This window comes from Eptatretus burgeri, chromosome 1, assembly GCF_056783735.1.
Source record: "Eptatretus burgeri isolate ZD-2024b chromosome 1, Ebu_testis_v1, whole genome shotgun sequence".
In the NCBI taxonomy this organism is placed as follows: Eukaryota; Metazoa; Chordata; class Myxini; order Myxiniformes; family Myxinidae; genus Eptatretus; species Eptatretus burgeri.
Window position 1 is genome coordinate 34,498,559 of NC_140961.1, and position 23,303 is coordinate 34,521,861.

General features: G+C 45.8%; 1 protein-coding gene across 2 annotated transcripts in view; it reads right to left on the reverse strand.

Annotated features, from left to right (window-relative positions):
* Positions 1–23,303, reverse strand: part of LOC147034205 (uncharacterized) — a 92,694-nt gene that overhangs the window by 40,108 nt on the left and 29,283 nt on the right. Inside the window, exon 2 of one of the 2 annotated variants that reach the window (XM_085878656.1) lies at positions 7,933–8,143. The exons of the other annotated variant lie outside the window; for it this stretch is intronic. Coding sequence (XP_085734782.1) covers positions 7,933–8,143 — 211 coding nt within the window. The remainder of the gene's footprint in view (positions 1–7,932; positions 8,144–23,303) is intronic. 2 annotated transcript variants of the gene reach the window in all.

A 23,303-nucleotide genomic window follows, 5' to 3' on the forward strand; every position in this document is an offset into this window, starting at 1 on the left:
GCTGCGGTGATCTACGACAATCTTCATCGACTGAAATCTGCTGCGGTGATCTACTACAACCTACATAGACTGATATCTGCTGCGGTGATCTACGACAATCTTCATCGACTGAAATCTGCTGCGGTGATCTACTACAACCTACATAGACTGAAATCTGCTGCGGTGATCTACTACAATCTACATCGACTGAAATCTGCTGTGGTGATCTACGACAATCTACATCGACTGAAATCTGCTGCGGTGATCTACTACAATCTACATAGACTGAAATCTGCTGCGGTGATCTACTACAATCTACATCGACTGAAATCTGCTGTGGTGATCTACGACAATCTACATCGACTGAAATCTGCTGTAGTGATCTACTACAATCTACATCGACTGAAATCTGTGCCACAATGGTTAAAGGGAATCCCCAACGGAGCACCGAGGCCAAACACCAGTCTTGGTGAGTTTGAAATCAACTTTAATAACACACACGATACAACGTGCTCGGCTTGGCCAAACCTTCCACGATACAGCACCCCTGCACGGTAACCCTGTGCACCACACTCGCACGACGGATTAAACCACGTACTCCACTGGCGTAACCACTTTTTTACGATGTCATTTATCCACTATCATTCTTGGTGTTATAAATGAAGAAAGTAGGTGACAGTACATGACTTCAAATACTGAGGCAGAGTACACAAAGTTAAACAAGGATAATGGTCACTTAACCTGGAGGAGGTCACATAAATCATGTACCAGTCAGTCAGATATACTGAGACCATCACCGGGTAGACTGCCCTCCGGTCTCGGGGATTATTCTGCCCCATGACAGTTTCTGCAAGCATTGTGACCATAATATGACTCTAATCATCCAAAATAAAATCCTTGAAGTGTTTGGGCTGGTAACATACACGGTTGGAGCGTCTTGGTGTCCAGACGGTTGGGGACACCATTGGATGTTCCTCACAGGTGTCGCCGATGGCTTTGGAGTAACCAGGTCTGCAGGTGTCAAGCCTCGGGATGCATCACAACCTAGATCCGGTACCTGGCTACTAGGGATTGGGAAGGATTCAGCACTGTCGGCAGGTGAAGACAGCTCATAGGGGATGAATGGGGGGTCTGGTGGTTTTGTTGCTGGTTGGAGGCATACGTCCTCGGTTTGTTGTGCAACACCATATCCCCGATTGCGAGGGAGTGGGAGCGTATCCTTCCAGTAGTCTGGGACTTTGTAGCATTCAGACTTTTTCACCTGATAAGCTGCACTCCTCAATTGGGACCCCACAAATTTACATATGTTGCACCAGGGTCCATCGGTGGCAGAGACGAGGTATCGGTTTCTTGCGCATGACTTGTTACGATCAGAGTACAAATAGATCAAATCACCGACTTCCACTGACACATTGGGCTTGACGGACCCCATGGGTGCCTTCGACTTCTCACTATGGGGGTGGTTAATGGAACGAAGATGGTGTTGGGCTTGTGTCATTTGTAAGTCCGAGAAAGGGATTTGTTGATTGGTGAACTGATCCCGCTGGCACCACATCTCTCGGGCCGAGGGTCCCCGTGCACAAACTCGTGAGTTCATACTGGCAGTGGCCAGTGCGAGGGTTAGTGGAGTTACTGGTCCTCCCATCGGCTCCTGTCGTAGAAGTTCGTCTTCACATTCACAAACTGCCTTCTCGGCGATGGGATTCTTTTTGGGATTTTTAACGCGACCAATCTCGATGCACATCCGGTGATGTTTAAGAAGCTCATCGTGGACCAGACCTGTGAAGCCGGGAGCCGGATCGGTGCGGATGACAGCAAGTGGTCCATCCAATGGCCGGAGCTGTATGCATAAGCGGATCAAGTTGTCGCGGAGAGTGATGTGTTGTTCATTCTCCACAATGCACGATGTAGTGTAGGAAGTGGAACATTCTCGCAATTTAAGAACTAGCTGGTGATTGCGTTTGATGATATCTGCTGCGAAGGATACCCCAACAGCACCAGGGGGTTCTCCAGTGGACTGCTTGGTAATGGTATGAGGAATGTTGCGCAATGCAGCACACTGGTGACCTCGAGGTTACCTGATCGATTGCTCTGTCCAAGTCAAGAGCATAAAAATAGCGGTGAATCATAGAACTGAGTTGATGACGACTCGGGTGATCCAGTTGAATGTGTAATGCTGTTTGTAAGCCATTGACGACCTGACGTGGGACAATAATGCACTCACATGCCGAGGACAAGGGCTTGTCCCGACGGACTACAACTCGGCCATCTTTGGAAAGTGACGCAACCTGGAGGTATCGCTTGAGATCCTTGATGTTGGTTGTTTTCTTCGATGGGCGGGTGCCCTGAATTAGGTGGGCATGAGTCCGCCTTAAGTCTGCGCACTCTGCCTGAACTGCTATCCCGGCAGTTCTGTTGGTGAAGGGCAGTTTGGTTCGGCCGGAAATAATGTCTTGGGCTGACACCTGCAGGACTACGGCCTCCTCCTCGCGTCTTATGAATGCAAAAATTTGACAGGAGGTGCCGGTACAGCCTGGTGCGTTGCGGCTGGCAAAATCAGATGGGGAATTGGCGGATCCTGCGAGGTGTCGTACGGTCGCTTGATAACGGCTGACGGTGGACAGGAATGTGGATAGACGAGGGCTTGCTGAAAACTCGCCACGACAGAGCTTCTCATACGCTTGTACACATGGCTTGCTCTCAGTGAGGATGGATGCATGATGTTTAGATAGGATAAAGAAGGGACTGAAGTGTTTTACTGATACAGCAATGGAAAGGGCCTCCACTTCACATGGCAACCAGGTAGGTTGGCGTCCGCGTAACTTTGCGCAAAAAAAACCCGCAAGGTGAGGTCTTCCATTGCGCGTGATGTACAGAGTTGATCCAATGCTGTGTTTTTTGACAGAACCATCCATCACGATCCATAGCTGATCACTTGGACGAGGAAGAGTAATTGTACGAGCTGACGAAAGAGCGGCTTGTGCTCTGTGGAAGGCAGAATGTAACTCATCAGTCCACACAACTCTGTCCAGTGATTGGCATCCAGCCACAACATCATCCAAGGGGAATAAGAGAGCGGAGCAGTTGGGGATAACACGAGTAAGAACCTTATATGCCCCGATAAAGGATCTCATTCCCCTGACCTTCTCAGGAGCCGAACAAGTAGAGAGTGTAGCCACACGGTGTGGGCTGGCCTGGATAGTAACATTAGACCAGATCCATCCTAAGATGGTGGTGCTCTTTGGACATACAACTGTCTTCGTAGCAGAGAGGCGAAGTCGACATTTACGCAGAGCCTGCAACACCATTCTCCAGTTCTGGAGAAGTTCGTCCAATGTGTCACCACCGCAATAGAGGCTGTCAGCGAGTTTGGCGACGGTCCCCTTCTCTAAGAGATCACCAAGGACGTGACACATGAGTTCTTCGAGTGCCGTCTCTGATCCAGGCATACCTATAGCGGATCTGGTATACACACGTATTCCCCGGAAGGGTGTGGCTACACCGCAGTACTTCATGGACTGGCGAGATAAAGGGATTTGGTAGAAGGCACTCGTAAAGTCGGTAGTAGTTAGATACTTCCACTGAGCAATTTTGCGGATGATGGAATCTACGTTTGGCATAAGAGAGGGTTGGGGCTTGCTGTATCGGCCCACATCAGCAAAGGCTGTGACGAAGCGGAACCCGCCACTGGGCATCTTGATCAAGAATGAAGGATTCAGGTATTCCACAGTAATCCCCATGTCCTCAGGGCGAGCAAAGACTCCAAGCTTTTCTAGTTCATCAAATTTGTGTTGTAGTTCACACAGTTTATCTTGCGCATACTGTGGTAGACGGCCTTTGCGTTGTGGAGGCTGAACGGGGCCCATGTTAACAACAGCCTCAAAGGGGCCTGCAGCACCATTGTAGCCTTGGAACACTGAGTCAAACACTTCATCATACTCTTCAAGAAGGGCACAAAACTTTGATCGTGTGTCAGGAGCGAACATCTTGTCAGGGTCGAGGGTGACAGTCGAAGAGTGTCCTGAGAGTGAAGTGAGTATGCGTTTTAATTTCAGGGGGCTGGTCTCGGTGTAGTCATCTGGGTGTTCTTCGGGTATGTACACAGGGGGGATTTGGCAAAATTGCTCATGACGTTTGAGAACTCGTGGTTCGTTAGTTAAATTGGGGATCCGAACCTTCCCGCTGATACTACGGATGACACTCGGTGGGGGCCAGTACTCAATGGGTCGCAGCGACCTTGTACTGGGGGCATCCGTGCGAGGTTCGAGTGCGAACGCTGAGTCGATACTAAACATGTCACATGGAAGGACCATTTCGATGAACTCACCGGGCCACAGAGTAGTTGTGTGGAGTGGGGCACGTACGACATGAGCTCGGCGTACTGCATGGCGATTAAGGCTCCCTTCCTGAGAACCATAAACGTATGTGGTGCCGTCACCCAGGATAACTTGATGCTTCGCAGGGCGGATTGAGATGTCATTAGAATCCATGAAAGGTGTTCCTGCTAGTACTTCTACGTCAAGGTTTTTGACAACCAGGCCCTCAAACTGAAATTCCCTTCCGTCGCGAGTCAGTGTCAGTGTGGTCTCACCAACCACTTGAAGAGGGGAAGACCCATCAGCCTGACGAGCGGACTGTGCACTCTTCTGAATCTTGGCCCCAAACCTCCTTACAGTTGTCTCACGAATCAGGTTACCCGTGGCCCCACTGTCGATGGTAACTCGGGTTGTGTGGTGGCCGTGGAAGGTGTCTAGATATGGAGACTGGCGAGTCTGGACATGCGAGATAGTGGACGGTTCTGTAAAGTCTATGTTATTAACTCCCTTGTCCATATGGGCATATGTTATGTCTCCAGACTCGTTGTCTACCTCTTCAGTTATGTCAGCCACATGGCGTGCTCTGGCGATGTACCGACGATCTCGTTCGGGGAGGAAAGGACACTCACTGAGGAAATGACCGTAATCAGTGCGGCATACTTGTTTGCAGAGGGGACAGGACTTCGTAAGATTGTTGGAACGAGTCCCCGAAAAGACTTGACGAAGTTTTGACGATGATGGGAACGATGCCGGGCGGGGGACCTGTGGTCAAGACGTTGAAGTGCGCAAGGACGTTGTATCTTCAGCAGCATGGAGCTCATCTAATCGTGAGTCAAGCGCCTGGGATATCTCTGGTTTGATGGAGGCTAAAGTGCGGGACCTGAGTTCAGTTCCATAGCGTTGTTTGACGAGTCCAGGGAGTCCACTGTGGACAAGGCGAAGCCATGTGAGCACAATAAAGTTCTCCAACGAGGGAGATAATTCCTCATCTTCCGTGATCGCCTGGTTATGGTGGAAGATTCCGCCATCTTGTCGAAGCAAGTTATCCTCCACAAACGCCATCAGACATTGGTATAAGTTTTCATGGCGCTCTTCGGGGTGATGGCGTATCGCTGCAAAGTCAATGAGGTGTGCGCCTGTCGACTGGAATCCAAAATGTTGTCGAATCGATTGCCATATGTTGACGACAGAGGTGGAGTTTCGGACTATGGTGTTGTGGGATATCACAGGGCAGTAGTTTGCAATCTGACCCAGCATAAGTTCCAGTACGGTGACCTTCTGTTGGGCAGTGTGACGCTGCACAACGGGGACATCCTCACCATCATCCACAAGTCCACGAAGAGGGAACGCTCTGCTCTTCTTCTCCCAGGTGACGCCCTCAGTGAGGAAGGGCACAAAGTTGGGATCGAGTGATAAAATATAAAGAAAATTGTGTCTCCAATTTTCAAACGAGTTCACCTTTTCACTCTTGCTAAGTGACCACTGCTTTGGTGCACGGTGTGTGGTGGCCATTTTGACGACGGGCACGTTGTACGGACGATGTTTATGGCACAGCTACAGAGTGAGCTGGTTGGTCACTCACCTTCTTGTCAGGTGCGATTGGGGTTCGAAGATGGCTCTCGTAACAGTGACGTTCTGACGATCGCCATCTCCGGGGTGAAGAGTGCGTGGAATCGTATCCCGACGCTGCCACCACGCCAGAGAGGTTAAAGGGAATCCCCAATGGAGCAACGAGGCCAAACACCAGTCTTGGTGAGGTTGAAATCAACTTTAATAACACATGATACAACGTGCCCGTCGAGGCCAAACCTTCCTCGATCCAGCACCCCTGCACGGTAACCCCGTGCACCACGCTCGCACGGCGGATTAAACCACGTACTCTACTGGCGCTGCTGCGGTGATCTACCACAATTTACATCGACTGACATCTGCTGTGGTGATCTACTACAATCTACATAGACTGAAATCTGCTGCGGTGATCTACTACAATCTACATCGACTGAAATCTGCTGCGGTGATCTACTACAATCTACATAGACTGAGATCTGCTGCGGTGATCTACTACAATCTACATCGACTGAAATCTGCTGCGGTGATCTACTACAATCTACATAGACTGAAATCTGCTGCGGTGATCTACTACAATCTACATAGACTGAAATCTGCTGCGGTGATCTACTACAATCTACATAGACTGAAATCTGCTGCGGTGATCTACTACAATCTACACAGACTGAAATCTGCTGCGGTGATCTACTACAATCTACATAGACTGAAATCTGCTGCGGTGATCTACTACAATCTACATAGACTGAAATATGCTGCGGTGATCTACTACAATCTACATAGACTGAAATCTGCTGTGGTGATCTACTACAATCTACAATGACTGAAATCTGCTGTGGTGATCTACTACAATCTACAATGACTGAAATCTGCTGTGGTGATCTACTACAATCTACATCGACTGAAATCTGCTGCGGTGATCTACTACAATCTACAGAGACTGAAATCTGCTGCGGTGATCTACTACAATCTACAGAGACTGAAATCTGCTGCGGTGATCTACTACAATCTACATAGACTGAAATCTGCTGTGGTGATCTACTACAATCTACAATGACTGAAATCTGCTGTGGTGATCTACTACAATCTACAATGACTGAAATCTGCTGTGGTGATCTACTACAATCTACAGAGACTGAAATCTGCTGCGGTGATCTACTACAATCTACATAGACTGAAATCTGCTGCGGTGATCTACTATAATCTAAAAGAAACACGAACTCCTTGAGGGAGTTTATTTTTCTCCCGGACAAGTTGAACAACTTTCGGGAGTTTGATTGATTATTTAGCGATAACATCCAGTTTTTAAGTTATTTTTCAATTATTTTATCATGAATAGCTCTCAAATTTCAAATTTCCTTATTCAAAGCATTTAGCCTCTGATTTTTCAACAGGTGACTGCACGTCCTGTCATCGCTATATGAAAACAAATGTTAGTAATTGGGGATATAATTATATAAATACCTTTGTTTAAAACTCGTTCACACTCGTAAAACTGGACGAGGTTAAAACCTCAAAACCCATTTAAAGGAATTGATCCAGGTGTTCCACCGTTATGAATAAAGGAAGGTATTCCATTGTTATTAATCGATCCAGGTGTTCCACAGTTATGAATCAATCCAGGTATTCCATTGTTATTAATCAATCCAGGTATTCCACCATTATGAATCAATCCAGGTATTCCATTGTTATTAATCAATCCAGGTGTTCCATTGTTATTAATCAATCCAGGTATTCCACCATTATGAATCAATCCAGGTGTTCCACAGTTCGGAATCAATCCAGGTGTTCCATTGTTATTAATCAATGCAGGTATTCCATTGTTATTAATCAATTCATGTGTTCCATTGTTATGAATCGATCCAGGTGTTCCATTGTTATTAATCGATCCAGGTGTTCCATTGTTATTAATCGATCCAGGTGTTCCATTGTTATTAATTGATCCAGGTGTTCCATTGTTATTAATCGATCCAGGTGCTCCATTGTTATATTCATGGAGTAATGAAATCAAACCCCGGTTTCTCCTCTAAGGTTGAACAGTGTAAGTGAGAAGGGAAGTTTAAATCATCACCTGTGGAGTTCCCCAGAGGATCACAATCCAAGCTGTCCACCACGTGTGCTGTGATTAACAAGGAAACCAGTTTGAACAGATCATCATCCTGGTTGGAGTAAAATTTCAAGGCATCTTGTACACCGGCCTGGCGGAGGCAGCCGCGGTTCTCGGGAACACGGGAGATGTTACAAAGAGTAGTGGTGACGTGAGTCATAAACTCCCGTATCATCTACAGGAGAGAAGAGAGCAGGTGGAGGTGAGGTGAGAGAATCAGGTGATAAATTAGAGATCGGAGTTTTATTACAACAACAAGGAGTTAACTTGGGGTAAAGGGGGACATGAGGAAGGTAATCAAAATGTGGTGTGTGGTGTTAGTGTGGTGAGTGGTGTGTGTGTGTGGTGTCAGTGTGTGTGGTGTGTGTGTGTGGTGTCGAGTGTGGTGTCCAGTGAGTGGTGTGTGTGTGGTGTCCAGTGAGTGGTGTGTGTGTGTGGTGTCAATGTGGTGAGTGGTGTGTGGTGTCCAGTGTGTGTGTGTAGTGTGTGTAGGTGTGTGTGGTGTGTGTCTGTGTGTAGGTGTGTGTCTGTGTGTGTGTGTGTTTGTGTGTAGGTGTGTGTTTGTGTGTAGGTGTGTGTGTGTAGGTGTGTGTGTAGGTGTGTGTGTGTGTGTAGGTGTGTGTGTAGGTGTGTGTGTATGTGTATGTAGGTGTGTGTGTGTTTGTGTGTGTGTTTGTGTGTGTGTGTGTGTGTTTGTGTGTAGGTGTGTGTGTGTAGGTGTGTGTAGGTGTGTGTAGGTGTGTGTAGTGTGTGTAGGTGTGTGTGTGTAGGTGTGTGTAGGTGTGTGTGTAGTTGTGTGTGAGTGTATAGAGGTGTGTGTAGGTGTGTGTAAGTGTATAGAGGTGTGTGTGTAGGTGTGTGAGTGTATAGAGGTGTGTGTAGGTGTTTAGGTGTATAGAGGTGTGTGTAGGTGTGTGTAAGTGTGTGTGTATGTGTGTGTAGGTGTGTGTAGGTGTGTCTAGGTGTATGTAGATGTGGAGGTGTGTGTAGGTGTGGGGAGGGGCGTGTAGGTGTGTGTGTAAGTGTATAGAGGTGTGTGTGTGTAGGTGTGTGAGTTTATAGAGGTGTGTGTGTAGGTGTGAGTGTATAGAGGTGTGTGTGTAGGTGTGTGTAAGTGTATAGAGGTGTGTGTGTAGGTGTGTGTGTGTAGGTGTGTGTGTTTGTGTGTAGGTGTGTGTTTGTGTGTAGGTGTGTGTGTGTATCTCTGTGTGTGTGTGTCTAGGTGTGTGTGTGTTTGTGTAGTTGTGTGTGTAGGTGTGTAGGTGGGTGTGTGTGTGTAGGTTTGTGTAGGTGTGTGTAGGTGTGTGTGTGTAGGTGTGTGTAGGTGTGTGTAGGTGTGTGTAGGTGTGTGTAGGTGTGTGTGTGTAGGTGTGTGTAGGTGTGTGTGTAGGTGTGTGTAGGTGTGTGTAGGTGTGTGTTTGTGTGTAGGTGTGTGTGTGTGCGTGTGTGTCGGTGACCGGCCATGGAGAGAAACACTTAATTTTGGTGAAGATCTGAATCCGGATCCGGATCTGAGGATTTTTCTCAGTGATTCTTCACCATCGAGAGATCGTGCCAACAATGATACAAACCACAACATCTCCAGACATTATGGACAGATTCACACAAAACTTGGTGGACACGTTCGGTGTGTGACAAGGACGAATCGATTCAATTTTGGTGAAGATCCGGATCTGGATACGAGAATTATTTAATTTTTAAGTCATTCTTCACCATTAAGAGATCGGGCTCTAAACGATTTTGCATTATATCTCAAAAAGTTGTGGACGGATTCGGATGAAACTTGGTGGACACGTTGGGTGTGTGACAAGGACTAATTGATTCGATTTTGGTGAAGATCCGGATCCATAAATGAGAATTTAATTTTTAAGTGATTCGTCACCGTTGAGAGATCGGGCCAAAAACGATGTCGGCCTGGAATCATGATATTTCAAAAATGTATTGGGCTCAACATGTTCTCATGGATCAGGCTTTACGTGGTGGAGGTATTCGCTCTCCCGAGTGCCCTTCTCGTTTATTATTTGTTATTTTGTCAAACATCACAAGAAAAAAATATAATAAAATCACCCCCTTGTTTGAAGGAAGCTGTGTAGTGAAGATTCTGCACCGCTTAAAACGTCGCCTCGTCGGGGACTGACGGTTACTTCCCCAACAGGTGATGTGACCTTACTGTCCTGATACAAGCTAAACAATAACACAAAAAACTAAACAACAACAAACTAGAAACGAACAAAACAAGGTTGGTTAGAAAAGTTCTTCTTTTTAATTTTTACAGACAAAAGGAAGGAAGGACGTACGGAAGGTATATTGAAGAGGTTTGCACCAATTAAAAATCCATATCCTCGTGTACGACTCTTACACCATTCTTTGAATTGATAGTTTCCGCAATGTCGACACTGAGTTTTTATAACTTTGGTGTTTAACCGAGAGCTGTACTGCCACGTTCCGTTCACTGCCCCCTTTCGGTTCCGTGCACGGAATGTGAGCAAAACTGATCTGTGTACATGTCTGCGTACGAGAGCTGTACTGCCACGTTCCGTTCACTGCCCCCTTTCGGTTCTGTGCACGGTATGTGGGCAAAACTGATCTGTGTACATGTCTGCGTACGAGAACTGTCCTGCCACGTTCCGTTCACTGCACCCTTTCGGTTTTAAGATTCATTTCTGAAGATGGTTTTCATGTAATTGCAAATTCGGACAGGAACTAAAGTCCTGGAGCCGTGGTATGTGATGGCGACATGGTTCTTGATGGGTAACACTCATTATGGGATGTTTTCTGCTGTTTAACTCGTGGGGAGTTGCACCAGGGATCCCTGGTGAGTCCATATCCCTGGATGTAAATCTGTGTATTAAATGTTTACTCTACATCGAGATACGAGGACCAGTCAATAAGTAACCTTAACATATTTTTCACAAATTGTTTATTGCATGTACGTACGTGTGTAACAACTGTTGTTTTTCAACATAATGTCCATTGTGTTCCATGCATTTTATCCGGCGCTTCACGAAGGCCTGGATTCCTTGAGGGGAAAAATAAATCTTTTGGTTGCTTGTTTAGACATTCATACACCGCCTCTTGGACCTCTTCGTCGGATCAGAAAGTGGTTCCACCAAGTACCTCTTCAAGTGGCCTAAAGATGTGGTAATCCGAAGGGGCGAGATCTGGCGAGTAGGGTGGATGAGGAAGACACTCAAAATGCATGTCCTTGATTGTTGCAGCTGTAGCGTGGGCAGTATGGGGCCGAGCATTGTCATGCTGCATCCAAACACCGGTTGTGAGTAGTCAACGACGTTTTGATCTGATTACTGGTTTCAGATGATTTTTCAGGAGGTCGCAGTTTGAGGCACTGGTGACTGTGGTCCCTCTGGGCATGTAATGCTCCACAAGTGGGCCTCGGCTATCCCAGAAGAGCGTCAGTATCACTTTTCCAGCGGATGGCTGTGTGCGGAATTTTTTGGCCTTCGGTGAAGTTGAATGGCGCCATTCTTTGCTTGCCCTCTTTGTTTCTGGCTGAAAGTAGTGGACCCAGTTTCATCCCGTCACTACGCGCTGTAAGAAAGCGTCGCCTTCTGTTTCATAACATCACAGAAGTTCTTCACATGCGTCCACTCGTCGTTCTTTCAGTTCGGCTGTGAGTTGTCTTGGTACCCACCTTGCAGACACTTTGCGGAACCCCAGCACGTTGTGAATGATATGGTGCCCTAAACCATGACTAATGTTCAATTCGGAGACCACTTCATCCAGTGTAATGTGATGGTTTTCTCTGAGCACACGCTCAACTCCTGTAACCATTTCTGGTGCCGGCTGTGGTGAGGCCGGCCCGAGCGAGCAGCATCTGCCACACTGGACATTCCACTTTTAAACCTCCTGTCCCAGTTGTACACCTGCTGCAGCGATAAACATGCGTCACCAGATTGCATTTTCATTCTGCGATGGATTTCACTGGGATTCAAACCCTCACTTCCCAAGAAACGGATGACAGAACGTTGCTCCTCCCTGGTGCATGCTTCGAAGGGAGCCGCCATCTGGGAACTGCTCTATTAACATCGCACACTCAATGTTGCCAGATCTAAAACAGGCAAAACATGACTCTTACCCATAAATACAACACATGTTGTCCACAACTACACACATTACATTCTCAAAGTTATATCACCATTTTAATGTTACTTATTGACTGGCCCTTGTGGAAAGATGGCACGGCCAATCATTTTAATACACACAAAGTGTGGAACTTTTTGTCTTTCACCATTCATTTATTATATATTTGTTTGGCGCTGTGGATTGTATTTTTAATAGGCTTAGTGAGTGTGTACATGTCATGACGGGTATATCCATCCATTGGGTCCATACTCTGCAGAGCGTTGGTGCTGCCTAAGCAGTCTCCTGGGCTATTGGGCACAATACTGGACGAGTCGCCATTTCAACGCAGGATACCAGCAAGCTGGCACTCATTTTGCTGACCTCGGAAGGATGATAGGCAGAATCAACCCTACCTGGTATTAATTCAACAGCCGAGCAGGATTTGAACTCAGGATTCCCGTATCCCAAGCCCACCACCCGAACCATTAAGCCAACACCAGGCATACAGGTGTATGACCCGCATCATATTTGTTTGGGGGTAGATAACTGACATGTCCGGAACACGACTCATGTAATTTTTTGGGGGGGCTGGGGGGAGGGGTGAAAAACTGGCATGTTGGGTCCATGATTTGTCGGGTTCTCAAAGCTGGCAGCCATTTTGAAAAGCAATAAAAAACAAACAACAATTAAAAAAAGGCCTTCTTCCTTTTTTAAAAACTCCAGACGATCAAGAGGAGTTTTGTTTTTTAAGTTTGCCTTTCAAAAGAGGTTTTCATAACACCTGTTATCGATATTTTATTAATAAGCATCTGATCAAACTTTGTGACACATGAACCATTATTTATATCACCGAGTCTGCTCTTTGTACTTTATTATCTCTGCCCACCGAAGGTGGATGGAGGTTACGTTTTCACCCCTGTATGTTTGTTTGTCTGTTTGTCTATTTGTCTCTTTGTGTGCAGGATATCTCAAAAAGTTGGAGAGCAGGGGTGGATCCAGAAATTTTTTGAGGAGGTGGGGGGAGGTTCACTTGAGGTGAAGATGTTCACAAATCACAAAATCTCCCACCAAGCCTTATTCATATCAATGTATTGATCTTTTATTTTTCATTCAACAATATTCAGCTAAAAGAGAGATGTTGTCCTTACTAGTAATGAATGTAAACTCATGCCGGTCCACTGAGTGAAGGGACAGTTTCCTATTTGTGCGTCAATAGCTCGTGTAGTCCACTGGTTCTACTTAAGGATGTCCACCAGCTCCATCCTCCATGGATTTTAGTCCACTGGAACCCAGCAGAGACACCTTAAGCAAAGGTATAAGATGGCAAGTGAACAAGAGAAATCTGGCCTGTTACTATTAATGGAGGATATTCAGAAGCAAATTCAGGTGTTGGGAAGGAAGGAGAGGATTCAACAGAAAAGAAGGGAGTGGAGAAAGAAGAGAGAAGCATTCCTGAGAAATCGCTGTGGATTTGTTGGGGATCTGTTTCAAAGTTGCAGCTCAGGGGCCGTTATGGCACCGCAAGCAGAGCTGGACGAACATTTGAGGAAGACTTATCGCAACCCGCTCAGATCAGTGGACCTGCCAGACCTTGGGGGCTTTGACCACCCACCAGAGCCAGGAGTTACTTTTGAACTCTTGGACTTTCGTTGGCAAGAAATCCAAGAGGTCGTGCGGAAAGCTCGAAATAAGAGTGCCCCTGGTCTGAATGGGATTTCGTACAAGGTGTACAAGAAGTGTCCAAGGCTGTTACGAGTATTGTGGTCGCTGCTCAGAGTTGTTTGGAGGAAACAACTGATACCGGAATGTTGGTGTTTGGCAAATGGGATTTATATCCCCAAAGAAGAGGACTCGAAGGAGATATATCAGTTTCGTCCAATATCTATTGAATGTGGAAGGTAAGATTTTTTTGGTGTATTCACGAGAAGACTGGTCAACTTTGTGGTAAATAATAAATACATTGATACATCTGTACAAAAAGCAGGTGTGTCAGGTTTTCCGGGGTGTCTCAAGCATGTGGCGATGATCTGGGACACTATCCGATATGCAAGGCAAGAGAAAAAGGATCTTTATGTTATATGGCTGGACCTGGCAAATGCATACGGCTCAGTGCAGCATCACCTGATTGCCAAAGCATTGGATTTTTTCTGGGTCCCCAACAAGGTGAGGGAGGTGATTGTCCAATATTACAATGGCTATTTATGCGTTTTTCTACACCGAAGTACACAACCAAGTGGCAGGAACTTGAAGTAGGCATTCCAATGGGGTGTGTGATTTCACCGTTGCTGTTTGTTATGGCGATGGAAGTAATTATTTGTGGGACAAAAGGAGTCTCAACTGGTGTAGTTCGAGGTGGGAAGAAACCACAGCCACCAATAAGGGCCTACATGGACGACATCACCATTCTGTCTCCTGAGTTGGAAGTAGCTAAAATGTTGTTGAAGCAATTAGAGGAGCTCATTAAATGGAGCCGGATGGAATTTAAACCAAAGAAGAGTTGGACTCTTTCCATGAAGAAAGGTAAAGTGAAAGAGGTTCATTTCGTGGTGGCTGTGGATAGAATCCCCACATTGAATGAACAGCCAGTTAAGAGTCTTGGCAGATAGTATGCACAACCGTTAACAGATAGGTATCGAGGAATGCAGGTGCAGAAGCAACTTGTGCAGGGTCTGTCGACAATTGATGGTTGTGGCTTGCCAGCGAGGTGTAAGATATGGTGCTACCAATTTGGGTTGTTGCCTCATGTCTTATGGCCTCTCCAAATATATGAGATTGCTCTAACAAGAGTGTAGAAGATGGAGAAGATGGTAAATTCATACATGCGGAAATTGTTGTGTTTGCCAAAAATGTTGGCTCGTTTGGTGTTATACAGCAGAAGTTCAAAGATAAATTGCCATTGAAGTCACAAGCTGAAGAATATAAGATTGGGAAAGCCAGATTCCAAATGATGCTTCGAGATTCAAAAGACCCAGTGATCAGTGAACTGGGGCTAAAGATAAGAACGGGAACGAAGTGGGATGTTCAGAGGATGGTTGAAGATGCGGAGAGTTGGTTGCAAATGAAGGAAATCATTGGGGCAGTGCAGAAAGATAGGAAAAGATTTGGTTGGAAAGAACGGAAACGATGGCCACAAGTGAGTGCAGGTGGGAGATGAGAGATGGTTATCGAAGAGATTAAATGTATGGAAGAGGAGAGAAGAACGGTTCAAGCTACAAGTCAACCTCAGCAAGGAGCATGGATAGCATGGGAGATGGCTGTGCAGAAGAAGGTGAGCTGGGCATCGCTGTGGAAGATGGAGCCACAGCAACTAATCTTTGCACTTAAATCAATGTGTGACCAGATGCCAACTGCAGTGAATCTGGCAAAATGTGAATTGGCTGAGTCAGTAGAATGTACCAAGTGTTGTAGAAGAGAGACATTAGAGCATGTACTGTCTGGTTTGCCCGAAATCTCGAGCGAGCTATACTTGGCGACATAACCAGGTTTTGCGAGTGATTGTCGAGGTTATGAAAAGGATATGTGATGAGGCAAACAAATCAGACATAAAAGAGAAGAGACCATTAGCACGTCCATAAAGGAGGGTGAGAAAGTGAGGTTAATCAACATCAAGGGGGCAGCATGAATTTTGAAGCCAGGTGTGGGCTGGCAGGTAGATGCAGATTTGGACAGAGCGCTGAGGTTCCCATCTCATATTGCAATCCAACAAATACCTGATTTAATTATTTGGTCTGATGTGGTAAAAAGGGTTATCATCGTTGAGCTGACAGTACCATGGGAAGGAAATATGGAATGGGCACATGAAAGAAAGTTGTGTCGGTATTTAGAGGTGAGAGAAGTGTGTGATGACCGTGGGTGGATGTGTGATGTGCTACCGGTGGAAGTGGGTTGTAGGGGTTTTGTAGCAAAGTCTATGCTGAAGTACCTCAAGATGATTGGAGCATCATCTTAGCAAGTCAAGAATACTGTGACGCAATTACAGGAGGCAGCAGAGATAACCTCATTGTGGATTTGGAGGCAGAGGCGAGTGCAGTGATTCCATTCACATGTAAAGGCAGGTCTGTGGGGATCTATATCTGGTGGTGAGAATGTGGGCCGATGTCACTTGGTGGTGCGTGTGCTGCACTGCTGGGGCCGCCCATGAGGAGCTGTACTGGAGTAGGCCCCGAAACAGTGATGATACATGGGTTCCAGCTAAGGAGAGCGACATCGAGCAGTGTCCTGACACTGCATGTACTGTTCTGAATGTAGACTCGTGCCGGTCCACTGAGTGAAGGGACAGTTTCCTATTTGTGCGTCAACAGGTCGTGTAGTCCACTGGTTCTACTTAAGGATGTCCACAAGCTCCATTCTCCGTGGATTTTGCCTTGCAAAATCATCCATGATGTCATTTGTATTGAAGTACACACCATAGTGAATGTGTGCTCGTAGCAATCCATTCATCTGATCTTCACACGTTGTTGTCCACATGTACGTCTTAAGATGTCTCATTCCACTAATGGACAACTCACACTCACATGATGTGACCGACATCGTGTAGAAGAGACGCATCAGGCAGTGGATTTTAGGGAAGAACGATCTGTCTGTCTGTTTGAGGGTTTTTGTGGCTGGGTTTGGGACCTCTGATGTTGACTGGTCTTTCTACCTTATCTACCAGCTGTGTACCTCTGTATCAACTGTTATTGGTGATGGTAGGTCATCTTGGTAGAAGGCCACCAGTTCACTGATGACTTCTGTGTCTACTGACTTAAATCAGCAGATCATGGGCAGTTTGAGGTGCAGTGCCTGCATGGCCGGTCTTGTGTGCTCAGTGAAGTGGGTCTGTAGTTCTATGAGCAGGTGGTCCACTGGTGGAATGGTCACATTGTGTTTGAAGTATTCTTCTGCTGTCTGTGCTGGAGTGTTGGTGCGGTACTGCATCAGTCAGATGTTACAGGGCATTGTCGGCATCACTCCCACATCTTCGGCCAGTTTAGTTGCCTCTGTGAACCACTTTTCATTGAAGGTTCTGAGATCCTGAAAACTCTTGGAGACTTCACCAGATAAATCATGAACAACTTCACCAGATAAATCATGAACTACTTCACCAGATAAATCATGAACAACTTCACCAAATAAATGCTGAACGACTTCGCAAGATCAGTCAAATTTTCAGTGGTTACATTATCCGTTATTATAACGATCTGATGGCCCATAATGGTGAGTTTAGGTTTCATGCTCGGGTTCTTTTTGTCACATTTTGTTCATGTCCGTTCGATGTTTTTGTTGATCTGTGTTGGAAACATTTTGTGTATTTCCATCATTTATCTGGTGAAGTAGTTCAGGATTGTACTGTGCTTTGCTGAAGGAAACGATCCAGAAAATGTTGCTTTTCGCATCGGAGCCATATCTGAAAACCGTCTCAGGAATGAGCACAGAGCTTGTGGCAAGGAGTAGCATTGCTTGGCTTCACGGCTGCAAGAAAGCAAAATGATGCACGTGATTGCCGATTGTTGAATGATATCTCGCATGACAAAAAATCGGAGGGGTAGATGGGAGGGGAGTGGTTGGGCACTCAGTGAACCCCCCCCCAGGATCCCCCTGAACCTTCCTGGTGAACTCCCTCACCCCCTGATCTACCCCGAGGAAGGATGGAGGGTAGAAGAGGATGCATGGGGTGGAAAAGATGGATCCAGAAAGAAACTCTCAGGAGGGAAAACTGGAAATTTGGAAGGGGAAGGAATTGGGGGTGGGTTGGGGGGAGGGGGTTAACGAGGATAGAAAAAAATTATGGTTTTGGATTGGGTACGATCTGAGATGGTGGTGAACAGCTGCAATTATTTTCATTAACTTTCAGAACAGCTGAACAGAGATTTGATTATTTTTCACAAAATAAGAATGATTTATTGGATTTGAACCACAAGAGAATCATACAGATGCATGTCTTGCTTACTGTGTACTTACCATGATAAACAACAAGGGTTTGGACAAATCTAATTGATGTGGACAATCATATCACAATGCCAGCAATTTGTCAGGATGATACAATGGCCTGTAAGTACGAAACCCACTTCTTAACTCGTTCATTGCACTACTCGTTGATTAACTTTAGTACTAGTTAACCGGATTAACAACAGCTGTTCAAATATTATTCATTGCCCTCGCTCAAGGAGAGGAGATTGCATTTGGATCCATTTGTCTGTCTGTCTGTCCGTCTGCACAAAACGTTAGGAAGTATATTAAGTACGTATCCTTGAAATTATAAGTGTTGTGAGAATGATAATCTTCTTCTCTTTCGTGTGCAGCACAAGGTTCATTAGTTGGGGGGTGGGGGTGTGTGACTGATGGAACCCCCGCTGCTGGTTATGCTTCAGTCACATTTGGCTCGGCGGCCGGAGGGTATAAAAAATCTACGGCCACGAGCAATTATAGGGCGGCCGCAGTATTTCCACGGTCACACAATGTAGCAGTCACATATGTTTTTATTTTTTGGGTAGCTGCACAGGGTATTTAGAAATTGTGGAGACCAAAAACGTGGGGGTGCCGTACGGTCTTTGATTTGATGTCGCACGGTGACCTTAGGGCATCCCTGCGGCGGCCATAGAATTTTCAAGGCAGACGCAAGGTGCCCGCAAGGCGACCGCAGGGGGGGCCCTAATAGTCTGCCAATAATGGCCGGTAATAGTCAAAAAGGTTGAAGTTTGGGTGTCAAAGCTGAAGTTTTGCACACTGACCCGGGAGACCTGTTAGATATCCCACAAAAAAGTCCCGAAGAATCCCATGGGGCGTTTTTCCAAAATTCAAGATGGCCGCCACATTTCCACTTAAATCATGAAATCGGCATAGCTGGTAAACTATTGAACATAGGATGTTGATTTTGGTGTCCGCTTCCATGTTTTGTGACCCAATGAATCCAATGGAAGCAAAATTAATCATCTCCAGCCATATTTTTCTGATCATAAATCCAATATGGCGTCCCGTCCCGCATTGTAATTTTTCGAAATTTCTGAAATGAAAGTCCGTTTCTTCGTGGAGTAATATTTTTTGATGTTGGACGACATTTTCTGGCTCAACTGTGGAAATAAACAATCCCTAACTGCAGTGCTGCCGCCTATGGGTGGTTGAAGTGAGGGAAATGAAACCGAAACCTTGCAAAATGAAAACGAAACATCACGATCAAAGATGACCGATATCAGGCAAACTTCACCTCGCCACTGAGAGGACGATCTAAAACGTCATCTGTGAGAAGAAGAGACGAAAAAGGTATTGTAGTCTTTTTCATACCCTTGGAATGAGGTTGACACTATTCTGTGTGGCCGATCAGGAAAACGAAGGCCGATCAGGAACCGTAGACATAGGTAGATGGCTATATGGTCCGAGGTACATAGCATCCCTAAAACGAAACGAGTTGTTGATCAGGAATTCCGTTCTTTGGGTTCATCATTTCTCGCCGCAGCCGTCGTCGGCTGAATTAATCGATCGGTCTATTTATTTCACAACGTCCCACCTCGGTCATGCATTTATTTCATACCGCATCGCGGAGGGAATTCCACACACAGAAATCGAGGCCGACGCGGGAAATTCGATTTTTTTTTCAACGAAGTAACGTATTGCGATTTGGAGAGCACATGATAAGACATGTTTTGAGAGAGGTTTAGAGCAAAACTATTTGTATCAATTGCAGAGCTCGACAAGGGCTTGAAATTATCTTCTAATCTTCACACCTATTTCTTTAATTCAGGCGCCATGTCGAGTCGCTGTGCGCTGTGCCCGGAGTTTGTTGATGAATCTCCCTCTGAATTTCAACCCGATGGAGAAACCGTGCAGGTCGGGACCAAGGTGAGGTCTACAATTGTTGATGCCAGTCGCCAGAGAGAAGACGGCAGAGACCAGTATCTCAGCACTGTCCAGCCACTCATAATTCATGTGTCCTGTAGGAAGGTTTATACTCGAAAGAACACGATCATTTCCCATACGAAGAATCTAAGCCCCTATGGTGATAACATTGAAACCCCCTTTCTTCGTTCTACTGAACAGCGCTCGAGTAAATTTGACATAATCAAGGACTGTCTGATTTGTGGTGAGGAGGCAAAAGAAAACAGAACGAAGAAGGGTACCAACAAAGACGTTGATAGAGTGTGCAGATGTGAAACATCACCATTCATCCAGAAGATCAAGACACATGCTGAAGATTGAAATTATGAAATTGGCAGAAAGGTGCTGTGTCATATAGACCATAGATCTTCCCGCAGCCGAGGCCAAGTGCCATAATCGCTGTCGTCTCAATTTCTTTCGAACCAAGAAACCATGCTCAGAGCACATCGAGGACAAGAAGAAAGCCTTCGACTTCCTCTGTGACTTTCTCAAAGACAACTCGGAGTGCCAGTATTCGATAAGTGAGTTGGAAGAGATAATGAAAGAGAACATGCATGATGAGGCTGAAGTATATATCAGAAAGCATCTTGAACATAAACTGAAGGAGCATTTTGGTGACAGCTTGGTTGTTACATCATTCGCAAGCAAACCCAATGTTATGACATTTCACACAGCTTTTAGTGCAATCGTAAACAAGTCTTGGTACGATGACAGGAATCCTGATCCTCAGTCTGAGAAACAACGCATGGCGAGAACAGTCACTGAAATAGTGTCTGCGGACATCCGTTCCATGCCTTGTGAATGTGATGTGTACCCGTCCCCTCGTTCTCTACAACTTAATTCTCTGCAAAATGCAGTTCCTCAGACACTCCATAGTCTAGTTGAGAGAATCATATCTCAGTGAGGTCGCCATGCCCAAAATACTACACTGACTCAGCGTAAGAGCGTTGCGATTGAACAAGCTATCATATCAGCCACACGCCCCAGTTCTTTCCTGTCCCCATTGCTAATAGGTCTCGGTGTATATCTGCATAGGAAATATGACTCAGAGAATCTCATAAACATGTTGCATGCTTTTGGCTTGTGTTGCTCATATGAGGAGGCTCGGAGATATCAGTGGTCAGCTCTTTATGGTTCATCCCCATTCCCTACTAATGATGATGCATTTGTTCAGTTTGTCTTTGACAATGCTGACCACAACGTCAAGTCTCTCGATGGCCATGGCACCTTTCACAGTATGGGTAGCATCAAATGTGTAACACCCCGCCCTGAGCGGGATGACAGCGTGATTATCACACGTCTTCAGAAAAACCCGGGCCCTGCTGCAATTGGTAGATTTGGGTATGTGCCTCATCATCAGTACACCGATGATCCAAAGAAAGGTCTGGCTCTTATCGACGCAAAAGATGTGTCCAAGATTTGTGTCTAACAGAATGGGGCATGATGTAGATTGATTGCACTCCAACGCCATCTTGTACATCTCACGCAAGAACATTCTTCCATAGTTCATTGGAGAAGAATCATGTTCACACTTGCTAAGTTACATTGTGTGGTAATATTCACTGTTATAGCCTATGGAACTCATTTAATGTCGCCAACATATATGTTGTTCTTCTTTATGATCAATTAATGTTTTTGTGGAACTTGCACACTTATTTGATTCCTAGTATCATGACATGGGTATAGATTACAAACAGCACCTTTCTTCATCCATCGATTGGTTACTGAGACGTTACAAGGTTTCCATCATTGTGGGATGCCATATTGGATTTGTGCGAAGTAGATATGACTGGAGATGATTAATTTTGCTTTCATTGGATTCTTTGGGGTAGAAAACATGGGAATAGACACCAAACGCAACATCCTATGTTCAATAGTTTACGAGCTATGCCGATTTCATGATTTGAGTGGCGGTGTGGTGGCCATCTTGAATTTTGGAAAAAAAGCCCCATGGGATTCTTCGGGACTTTCTTGTGGGATATCTAACAGGTCTCTCGGGTCACTGTCCAAAAATTCAGCTTTGACACCCAAACTTCGACCCAAAATGCTAAAATCAGTCAACTAACGCGAACTCTATGGATGCTCTATGGATGCGAGACTTGGACTCTGACCTAGGATCTGAGACGGAGACTTAATTCCTTTGGTACCAGGTCTCTTCGGAGAATCCTTGGCTATCGCTGGTCGGATTTTGTGTCCGAGCGGTTGCTGAGAGAGACTCGGATGAGATTTGTTACCTGCATAGTCCGTGAGCGTCAGTTGCGGCTGTATGGACATGTGGCTCGTTTTCCTGAAGCTGATCCTGCTCACCAGATTCTCTCAGCGAGGGAGTCTCATTAGTGGAGGAGGCCAGTGGGCCAACCACGTTCCTCGTGGTTGCAGCAAGTTGATCATCATCTCAAGGAGATTGGGATGGGCCTGGCATCTGCCTGTGGGATGGCCAGACGGAGGCCCCTGGAGTACCGGCGGAAAGTGGACGCAGTGACGTGCTGTTCTGGCACATGCTCCCATACCTGACCTGATAAGGCGAACGTGCGTCCAGACGGACGGTAACGAGTGGGTATATATATATATATATATATATATATATATATATATATATATATATATATATATATATATATATATATATATATATATATATATATTCCAGTTCTTTTTCATATGTATATCATATTTCATATCTGTCATATAGATTGTGGACCAGGTTATATACAGATGGCGGATAGAATGAAGTGGATGGAATGGATGGAATGAAGTTGCCCAGGTCTTCAGGAGGAGATGGAACTTCCCTCACGCTTGAGGGGCCATTGACGGCAATTGACCTGTACTCTGATCTCTAGCGGTAGCGCACGGTGGACGCACGGTCGACGCAGACTGCCACGGAGGCCAACGTCGGATGCACGGCGGGCGTAGGGGAACCGTGTGTCGACCCTGCGTTGCCCGCAGGTAGTCACACAGATTGCAAGGCCACCGTACGGTGAACACAGGGACGCCTTAGGACTACCCTACGGCGACCGTGGAAATAGTGCGGCCGCCGTAATTTTTTGGGGGTTGGCAAAATTCATTTTTCATTGATAAGAGCCTACTTGTCGAATTATGACATCATTAACATATCTTATTCCCCATGGGGAGTAGTTGATCATGAGTCAGGTTTCAATTTTTAACATGGAGTGGTTTCAGAGATATAGAGGTGCGAAGTTTTTTTATTTCTTCAATACAGCGCCTGTCCCACGTGACCGATGATGTCATAATTGTCACTAACATTTTACAGGAGGCGCTCCCATGGTGAAAATTTAGTGTTGATCGGACCAAGAATTGCAGAGAAATAAAATTTATACTGATCGAATCAAGCGTTGCACTCGTCAAATGATGACTTCATAACTAAGGTAACTATAACATCA